At 47.0% G+C, this 10,503-nt stretch overlaps 1 protein-coding gene across 3 annotated transcripts; it reads right to left on the minus strand.

Annotated features, from left to right (window-relative positions):
• Positions 1-773: 773 nt before the first annotated feature.
• LRATD2 (LRAT domain containing 2) lies at positions 774-4,796 on the minus strand. 3 transcript variants are annotated; one of them, XM_039715384.1, is made up of 2 exons: positions 4,662-4,796; positions 774-3,993 (listed from the first exon to the last, which is right to left on the minus strand). In XM_039715384.1, the coding sequence occupies exon 2, from the start codon at positions 3,986-3,988 to the stop codon at positions 3,092-3,094; it is 897 nt and encodes a 298-aa protein (XP_039571318.1). In that variant the 5' UTR covers positions 3,989-3,993; positions 4,662-4,796; the 3' UTR covers positions 774-3,091. The 3 variants fall into 3 exon arrangements, with proteins under 3 accessions (XP_039571318.1, XP_039571317.1, XP_039571316.1); XM_039715383.1 differs by having other exon boundaries at positions 4,639-4,773; XM_039715382.1 differs by lacking the exon at positions 4,662-4,796 and adding an exon at positions 4,191-4,333.
• Between the last annotated feature and the right edge of the window lie 5,707 nt (positions 4,797-10,503).

The raw sequence follows: 10,503 nt of genomic DNA on the forward strand, positions 1-10,503 counted from the left end.
TATTAAATAACACTGCCTAATCAACAAGTAGGGGAAAAGGACCTGCCTGTTAAAGATTCAACAGTTGCATCTTTATCTGCTGGAATAAGAAATCCCTGTATGGAGGTAGGCCTCTTTCAGACAAAATTTTAAAAAATGCCAAGCTTTCCACCCTCTTTTACTTTTACACATAATGGAATGTCAGGGGACAATAAATTCCCAAACATAGCTTGCAGGGAAACTTTATGATTCCAAATATCAAACACCTGTATGCCAGAGGAGCACAGAGGTTTTATAACACAGCAGAATGCATGCCAAACTCTGCTGTGAGGCAAGCTCCTCCTTCACTCTCTCTCCTAGCAAAGCACGGCAAGCTCTGGAATTCTTTGCTAAGGCCTTGTGCCTGTGGGGGAATTTATCCCAAAAGGCATGACCGGTACAGAGAAGCACCAAGAACAGCACAAGACAAGATTTCAGCTGGTCAAAGAAGCTTTGCTCTCAATTCCCAAGCAGATTTGGTCCTTTTTAATTAAAACAAAACAAAAAATACAAAAAAAAAAAAACAACAAAAAAAACCCACCCCAAAAAAAAAAAAAAAAAGTGGGGGAAAAAACAGAAAACAAAGCCAGACTATTCAGGATATCTCAGAAGGGGAGAAATGGCTAAGTGTCATATTTCTGATGTTTCAGACACAAAGAAAAAACCAGAAAACGAAGCCAGACTATTCAGGATATCTCAGAAGGGGAGAAATGGCTAAGTGTCATACTTCTGATGTTTCAGACACAAAGGAAAAATATTTTCACAACTAGTTTACTGTTTAGTACCCTGTAGATACATAATATTTGACATTTATACCAGTTTCAATATTTTATGACCTAGAATATACTTTAGATCATGAATGAAAAATAAACCCATTCAGAGAACTGGAAAATAACGTGCATAACAATTTACTTTCAAATGCAAGGTTATGAAGGTTTTTTTTTAAACTTCCAAAAATATCTCTAGGAAAATATTATTTTACATAGCTATATTACACAGTGAAATAAACTTTGTTATGTACAAGGTTTCAGTATGAAAGAAACCACAGCTAGACATTCGCTCATGGTCTAGATAATCTGTTGTCTCATATCAGTCAGAAGTACAACAGACAGACTCTCCTTCACTCTTTTTCAGACTGTCTCAGTGATCATTCCAGCTTTCAGTAGTTACTAGTAGTTGTACAAAACCTGTGTGCAGACATCCACATATTAACCCTATCACGATCAGATATGGGTAGATATGCTTTCACAACAAGGTTAGACATCTGCTTGACAACCACAGTAACCTGAGTATAACTCAATTGCATATTGGTGGAAAAAGCCACACTTAGTGCAGGCACCTGAGCTATAGCATTCTAAGGGAGCTTGCTATTAAACTCTCCCCTGGATTTGTGTTTCACAGGCCAAATCTTAGCTTGTAGATTTTAGGCAGAAAACATGACACCACAATCCACTTGGCTCAAATTGGCAATGTTGCTTCATATAGTGTTAACTAATCAAAAGCTTGTACCTACTTATTCTTAAACAACAAACTTTGCTCCTGTCACAGAGGTGGAAAGGACATGGAGTACTTTGCTATTTGTGGTATAACTGTAAACAGCTTCGGGGAAGACCATATTAATTATGCTTCAAGTTTACATCACACTGTTAGTTTCCATTACTTAAATGAACTCAAGCTTATCTTCAAGTTCACATCATCATATTGGGTTTTAAGGGGAAGGAATTTTCAATTAGAAACTGCCTCCAAATCAGTGCTTGTTCACACACCCCAGATCCCAGGACAAAGATCTGATAGGGCTGCCTGTGTGAGAGATCAGTTCAACAGCTGAATAAAAGTTCAGGGAATATTCAGGGCAGGCAGCACTGCACTCCCCCTTCCTGAAGGACTTGCACAACTTTGGAGGTATGTCCTCCCCTCTAATGCTATAGCTCAGCTGCATACCATCGAAATTAGCAAAAAAAAACAAAAAACCAAGAAATACGAAATCCCTAATGAAGAGGAAACTGCTTTGGAACACCCAAGCCCTTGCAGTCCTGTAATGTCTTCCAGCCTGCGCTCCCTTCCATCACAGCTGCGTTCACTGTGGGGCAGAACCTGTGGCACGCTTCACAGCCAGAAGCACCCAGCCAAGAGGTCACCCTCTTGAGGGACAGCTTACTCAAGACATACTCTTACACATAAGCAACCTGCCTCTACTGCTTCTGTGTGCATTACAGACATAATCAGGAGCTCTGCCACTTGCTTTAGGAGAAGCCAAGGCAGCCTGTAATGAGCCCTGACACAGCTCAGCATCTGCCTGTAGGAGTCCCAACACACACCAGTGAGCAGAGTACAACTGGGCTGGCAAACTTCCTTCCCTGACACCTGTTGGCAACAAATATATTTTATGTCCCCAAAACCACATGCTGACGGCAAAGGAGAAGGTCCCCCAGCCCACCTGCAACCTCCCATCAATTAAGAAGGCACCAGGCACATCAAACCCATTTCATTAAAATCAGTGGAGATTTCTGCCTTACACCTTCTGGGGAGCTGGTTACCAAACCCACAAAGCCTTCAACCAGGCGAGAAGCAGCTCCTTGCAATACCAACAGCAGCCACAGCTGAAGAGAAACAGTAGCAGAGAAGGGAAAACAATATCCTCATGTTCAGAGCTACATGGTCATGTCCTGGAAGTCGTTGGCTACTTCTTAATGGCATTAAATACTATTAACTTCTGCTGATAAGTAGGTGTCAAAGGCATTTAGCATCTTGTAGGGTCAGGCCTACTGGCAGATGGTTGAGGAAAAGGCTATGTGTGAATATGGCAGAGAGGAAGGGAAAGAAGTATGAGAGGAGAGGGGTAGAATTGCCCTGAGTTTTATCCTCTACAAATAAGTCAGGGGTTTTATCATCAAGCACTGAAGGAGTTAAGCACTAAAGCACAGACACTTAAGCAGCTTTCCCCCTTCCTTTCACATGTGATTGGAATGAAGCTGCACCGAAGCAGCCCAAAGGGCTTATAACAGCTCAATTTCGAAGCCTTCAGTTTTAATCCCCATCACCCAGGCTAAGCAGAATGGTGGTGCTGAGGCTGCTACTCCACAGCAGTCTGAGCACCTGGATGATGATGGTCTTCCTCCTCCTCTTCCTCCTCCTCTGCAGCCTGCAGGTGGCTGGAAAGCTCCTGGATCACAGCAGCCCTACCAATCTGGTCATTCCTCCTCTTCTCCATGATCAGATCCTCCAGGCTCTGAAACTCCAGCGTGTGGCTGCGCTTGTCCCCCAGCCGGATCTGCAATCGGTAGGGCTGCTTGCCGATGCGCAGCTCCCCGCCGATTTTAAACTCTCGCTTGCCGTATCGGCACCAGGCAGCAAAACACTCCGAGTTTCTCCAGCTCAAGTCCCGGTCCTTGCAGCCCACCTGCTCCAGGGCATTGCGCACCACCACGGCCGGGCTGAGGGGTTTGTAGCGGTACAGCTGGTTGGCAATGCGGCCGCGTCTGCCCTGGCTGGCATCGGTCAGGAAGCTGTTCACCACCTCCAGCCGATGGAGGTGCACAACTTGGAAATCCCCCACATAGACCACCCAGTGCGGATACTGGGCTTGGCACACGAACTCCACCAGGTCACCTGGCTTACACCTATTCAGCAGGTTCTCCGGGGTGTAGGTGCTCAGATGCCCCCCACCACCTTCATCACCCTCCTCTAGCTGCGTGTCCTCCTCTGAAAAGCTCTTCTGGTAAATACACTCATCCCGGTAATAGACTGAGCACTCCACCTCGTGCAGCTGGGGATCGTAGGGCTGCAGGGCAGGGTTCTCACCCCCCAGGTCATGCACCGAATCCTGCTGCTGCTCCAGCTCATCATCGTCATTCGAAAAGATGTAGGAGACCCCGATCCTGGGCCCTTCATCTCTGTCCATACCTGTCGGGTCGGCCGTGGGAACTTCCTTGTAGTTGAGATGGGTCAGCTTCTCCACCTGGTTCCCCATGCCCGCTGCAAAGACAGACACACGGCGGGGCCATGAGGGCGGGCGCGGGTGAGCGGCTCCCACAGCAGCAGCGCGGGCACAAGCGCGGCTCCCCGCGCCACGGGCGTCCCGGCTCCCCCCGCTCAGCGCAGTCTCCAGCAGCGCCCCGGGGCCGCGGGAGCCCGTCGGGGACGGGGGGAAGGGGGACACGAGACTTCCCTACCTGGACGGAGGAAGGCGCGGCGGCGGCACCACCACCTGTTAGGCGGCGGCGAGGAGAAGGAGAGAGGCGCAGGAGCCGCCGGGGAGCGGGGCAGGCACCGAGCCACCTGTTAGAGAGGGGCTGCGAGCGCCTGGGGAGGTGGGGAGGTCCGAGCTGGGGACGGCAGAGAGCGCACCCCCGCGCCGGCCAGGTGCGCCTTCCCCCTGCTCCCCGCGCAGCGGCAGCGCCCGAGCGCCGCGCCGCCGGCTCCGCGGCTGGGCATGAGCGCCGGAGAGGCACGGCCGAGGGGAGGGAGGGAGGCTGGATCCGCCACGGACGCCCCGGCAAGCGCTCAGCCCCCAGCATTTAAAGAGGCAGCTCTTTTTTTTTTTTCTTTTCCCCTTCCTTGCTTCCCACCCCCTCAGCCTCCCCCCGGGCTTCCTCCCCCTCACCTCCCTCCGCCCCGCACCTTTTCCCTCTCTTGGCTCCTACATGCCAAGGCTTCGCTCCCCGCCGAGGCTGCTGGCAGGCGGAGGTCGGGCGCAGGGCTGTCGGCGCCGCCGCTGCGCAGCTCTGCGCGGGCAGCGCGCTCAGCCCGAACTCGCACAGGCGCGGCGCCTTTAAGGGAGCGGTGCCACGGCGGCCCAGCCCGCCGGTGTGCTCGGGGGGAGGCTCCGCAGCCGGAGTTTGCCCGGGACGGCGCCCAGAGGCGAAGAGGAGCCGCGGTGTGCGGCGGAGCGAGCGCCGCGGTGCCCGCGCAGAGGCGCGGAGCGGCCCCGGGGGCAGCGCCGGGAGGTGCCTCCCTGGGGCCCCGCACGGTGACGGGGAAGTTGTTAAGTGAGCACAATCAAAGCGCCCGGTTCTCCTGGGCTGACTTAACGCCTTCGATTCCTCCATGCGCGGAGTGTGTAATTAGGTTTATTAATTTATTTTCATTCCGACTCCAAGAGCTCAGTCTCTTTTTCAATATAGAAGATTATGATTCTTTCTCCCCTGGAAAGGCATTATGAGATCTGGTGGGAATATTTTGTTTTCTGTGTTTTGGAGAACACAAAACAATATTTTGCTTTTTCATTAATGCCTAGTTAGTGTGCTAGGTGGGTTTATTTTTTATACTATTTTAACAGTCACTGGTAAATTCACGCTGTTAAAATAGACTACAGAGATAATTTATGAGACGTAGGAGTAATGTCTTTAATTTTGTCTCATTTATTCCCTTTGTCTGTTGTCTTGTAATTTATAAGCCCAACTGCAACTGCTTTTCTGAGTATCCACTAAATAGCGGCAAATGAAGGAACAATTGTTGTGTTACCAGGGCCCTGGGCACTGCCCACAGGCTCAAAGAATACGATTTCCATCAGATTCTACATCTCTGTGTTTCAAATACAGTCCTGCCCTTTGGGGTGAGAATTGCTCCATCTGGGACTGGGGAGATGAGCACTGCTTGGGATGGTGGGGCACTGCAAGCAATTGCAGCAGTGACAGACAGCCAGATCAGGACGTTTATGTTTTGGATTCAGCTTATGGCTATGTCCATGGGAGCATTTTTGAAATAAACCTCCCAAACACCCAGCCCTGACACGCATGCACTTTGGTTTGCACACATCCCAGTGCGTTTTCAAGCAGTGCACGTTTCTTTCAGATCCCACCAAACCCTGTGTGGCAGGGTTGGATCAAGGCTGGTTGAGCAAATGTCCAAAATGAATTGAATGTAGATGTGATTTCTGGGCACTGCATGTTTGCCCCTGCAGTTCCTCTCCTCTATAACTGTCGTTGGACAAAAGAGGGCCTTGCTTCATAATCAGAGCATTGTGAAAATGCTTTGCTAATTGAACATGGGCATGTGTGAGAGTATCCTAAAACGAGGAGCTAAACTGAACATAGAAGTGATTTTTTGATGTTCTCCCACTTCCATTGGAAGCTTTGTCTCAGCACTGTATCTATCTCTGCACCAGTTATACTTCGTTAAAATGTTTGGCAGCCCTGTGTTCAAGGCCAAGTTTCATTCTGAATCTTCTGCAATGTGTGAAAGGATGTGTCTGTGCATGAGTGGAAACTCAGTATGGCCCAGGCAGTCACTCGTGTGTTCGTGCACATCCACAAAGATTTGCAGCTCTCTATCATGCTTTCTCTTTTTCTTGTCTGCTTCATTTCACCTCAGTACTTTATTTTCTGCACCTTGTCTGCTGCTTTTGATCTTTGATCTCTTTGAGCTTCCTTGCCATGACTGCTCCATGGAATCCCTACTGTCTGTTCAATCCGCTGTTTTCTAGGGTAAGAAGCCTTTGGTGAGTGTTTTTGTATTGTAAACCACATCCATAATGGCTTACTGTAAACATAGGTAAGGAACTGGGTGGAAAATCCACACAGAATCTACCTATATCACTTTGCCTAGTGCCTATATATTACTTTGACTAGTACCTAAAATTATGATGGTTAAAACTTCTTCATGCTTAATTGCTAAACCTAAAAGCAGCTGTGCTTGCACACATACTGAAGTCAACAGCAAAGCCCACACTGTTAGGTGCAATTCCTCCCTCGGGTCACTCCCTGTGTGCTTGTTCAGATTGCAGAAGTATTTCTTCTTTGTAAATTCTCCTTTGGAGAGAAAGCTCCACCCCAGACAAAACAGCTTTCCTGCTGGAGTGGACGTGTTCCAGCATCTCCATTATCTGAGTCCCTCCAAAGACTGCAAGGAAGCAGGGTTCAACCTATGTGAGATCTGTTTCGCTCAGCTCTACAAGAGCCCTCCAACATTTTCACAGCTGAATTTCACATCCATATGCTCTCAATCTATTGTTGAATTCAGCAACACATCTACAGGTTCCTGACATAAAAATACTTTTCTGGTGGGTCTTAATAAGGCTTGTGCAGTATTTGATATGCCTGAAACTTTGATGGCCTCTTTTAAGGCAAAAATTCCTGCCATGCTGGAGGGCTCTCTGGGAAGCCAAAGCTGCTTGGCCATATAGTCCATTGATGTATAAAGAGGAGACTGCAGCTCTTAGAGACTATGGAGCAAATGACTTCTATTAATCTATGTAGCTGCTACCATCCAGGGCCCTTTGTAGTGCTAGTTGTGGTTGTTTAAACTTAAAGCTAATTTTGAGAATTAGATGTAACAGTTATTTTGTTGTCCCAACAGTATATCATTTTGTTGCTCCAACTGCAACCTTACACATATTTTACATCCAGAGATTGAAAAGGTGATATAGATTTGAAATCACATTCATCCTTACTTGGATATGAAGTGCTGTGTTCACCCTGTTATTGTTATTAAAAGATATCCAGGATGAGAAAAAGAAGTCTTGCTATGTGTTTATTTATTTATTTTCTTAGCAGTGCTTCTGAGTAAGACAAGGTTTAGTCTCATATTCTGTAAGCACATTCTGTTTCACAGGTATTCAGCCAGCTGATGGCTATGACACCCTTGAATTATTTAATAGCTTCCATTTCTTTTTTGCAGTAGAGTTTTAAGAGAACTGAGATAAACTAAGCTCCATTTGGCGTGTAAGCACTCTACATCATAAACCTAGTGAACCAGAGTGCTTAAACACCATGGTGGAATTAGGGGCACTGGAAAAACACCCACTTCCTAGTGAAGTCCATGGAGGTTCTTCCATGGAGTTCTGGAGAAATTAATCATGTCCTTAACTGAGGGAAGTGTATGACCTGAGAGTCACTTGAGGGATGGTGTCCTTCCATGATAACCATTGCTAGGTCCTCCAAGGATATTTGGATTCAGGATAGTAACGTTTCTTTTGTGACCATTTTGTCCTCCAGTGGAAACTGCATCCCTGAGTTAGGCACCAAGGTCCTGTAAAGCCAGGAATGCCACCTAAAATGAAATTCATCCAACCTGACATGCCAGTGGTAGCTGGTAGGGAATAGGACAGAGAGTGTGTCCTGACAGCTGTTGGTGCTTCCTTTCACTTGTGCCACCCTAATACTCTCCCAAGGTTAAGTGCTTTAATGAGGTTGGATTTTCTCACACACAAGAGGAAATGGTGCCACGTCAGTTAATAAAAAGCATTAATATTTAAGATTGCTTCCTTGGGGTATGAAAGACCAAGGTTGAAGTCTCTTATCTCACTGAAGGAATTTGAACTGATTTCTCCTGGGAGGGTACTGGAAGCCACCAGACTGTAAGCTCTTTTTGAGCAAGTCTTGCTTTCTCTGTCCCACTGAAGCTGTTCAGCTTTGGATGGGCTCATTAAATACCCACTCAGTCTGTCTGAAAGAAAAGATAATGACAACATCTCTTAGATCAGATGTAAGAAGGGAATGAGAGTGCTTTGAGGTCCTGTCTAATGAATATTCAGATGTCTCACAATCATGCAGTATCTGCATCAGGAACCATTCAGACAGACCCACCAGAAAGATCTGAAAGTTTTGGTTTTAGGACGTGGTCATGAGAGAGTTTTTTCCATGTCTATGCTGGAGCTGGAAGAGATTGGACCTCTGGGTCTCACATATCCTGCATGACTGGTGTAATCCAGATGGCATTAGATATCAGCCCCTCTTGGTTTCTGTTGTGTTAGAGCCCTGCCATGCTGCTGTCTCCACTGGGCCAGGCCTCATGAATGCAGAAGTGAGAGTCTGTGACATGAGTTTGGGTGTCTGTGAGAAATATGCTGGCACTACTCAGTGGTTCTGCTTGTGTCTCCAGGGGAAATATCAGGAATTTTAAGAACCAGAAAATTTATGTACCTCAAAATGTTGAGAAATATTGTAGAATGTTGGTATTTCTGAACCTTGAGTTTCATATTTGACATGAGACAGATAATCAGCCTCTGGTGTCAGGAAGGTTTTATCTGCATTTAGCCTATAAATCTTTGATTACATTGTAGAGAGTTTGACATCTGTGTGCTTCTACACATATGATCTTTGCTATTCCTTATAGTGTAGCATGGCTTACCATATAGTCAAGAAGTGAAAGTTAGACAAACTGCAGATAGAGGAGAGACCCATGTCAGAGAGAAAATTCTGTTTTTTTCTAAAACTCTTACTGGAAGCTTATGGCTCTGTTATCTACTTCCAACAGTCCAATTTGTGACTAAATGTGTTCTGTGGCAAAATAAATTGCTGAAATTGCCAAAGCTACAGAGTTTTTAACTGAGACATCCAAGCTGTATCTCAGAAGCTCTTCCACTGTGAGTTTTTAATTGGTGCATTTCAGCAAATGAAAATGAAGGAATTCATATGTCAGTAGGAGCCTAGATTCATAGGAATTGCTATCAAACCAACTTGAGCAGCAGGAAAAGCTTAATTAAAATGTAGTCCATTTTTAGGGGTTTTTTAAACCAGAAAATAGCAACTATATTTCAAACATAACAAGGAAGGAGGTACAGCACACGCATCCTTCCAGCATGAGAACTGCTCATCCCTTGCAACTCTCATCTGTCTCATGCTGAGCTTCTGCCCTGGAAGCTCCTCCTGTGATGTGTCTTTTAGCACGTCACAGGACTGCTGGCTGCCGTGGTAGCACAGCGTGTCCCTGCGGCTGGGAAGGAGAGGGACTTCTGATGGGAGGAACTTCTGATGATTGCTCCTGGCGTGCAGTACCTAAGCAGAAGTCATTAGTAAAGGGAAGGAGTCTTTTCTTCAGCTGTTGCCTTACTGCTGATAAAACATGGCAGTATTACTGTGAGGTAAACACATCACCCTTTCCAGCAAATCTGTGATGTGACTGCAGGTAACTCAGGGAAACTGTGGTTGCCTATCCCTGGAGGTGTTCAGGCCAGACCAGGTGGGACTTCAGGCAGCCTGATCTAATGGAAGGTGTCCCTCCCCATGCATGGGGTTGTAGCTTTAAGGTCTATTCCAACCCAAAGCATTCTATAGTTCTATGGCTGTGTGTTTATGCCCACATTTAAATGGGGTGGAACAGAGAAAACACAAGCAAAGCCTCCTGTGGGTGCTGTCTGTGTCAGAATGTGAGGTTGGTGAGGTCAGACTGTGTGACCACACACAAGGTGGTAACACAGCTGGGAATGTGTGGGGTCTGCTCTCCTCAGCCCAGCTCTGGCTGCTTGCTAACTTGACCCAGAAATACTGGCCATGGCTGCTCCCCACAACTGCAGATCCATGGCAAAGTATGGGAGCAATAGCTGAGCTGATAATCCACCTTGTCATTCACCCGTTATACTGAAAAACAGGTTAATATTTTTTTCTTCCATAGCCTGTGGAAAGCAGCAGAGGTGCAAAGCCTCAAACCATCTGTGAAGGTGATGTTTAGGGCTTTCTGCTGGACTTGCTCCAAATCCAGCAGAGCAGGACCCAGCTCGTGGCTGGTCTCAATTGCTGAGGCTGCAGTGCTGCAGGGGTAGCAGCT

Source organism: Passer montanus, unplaced genomic scaffold, assembly GCF_014805655.1.
Source record: "Passer montanus isolate IOZ18808 unplaced genomic scaffold, ASM1480565v1 scaffold33, whole genome shotgun sequence".
Lineage (NCBI taxonomy): Eukaryota > Metazoa > Chordata > Aves > Passeriformes > Passeridae > Passer > Passer montanus.

Coding starts and splice junctions, on each gene's coding strand:
- LRATD2 (XM_039715384.1), bottom strand. CDS start 3,988: ATGGGGAACCAGGTGGAGAAGCTGACCCATCTCAACTACAAGGAAGTT.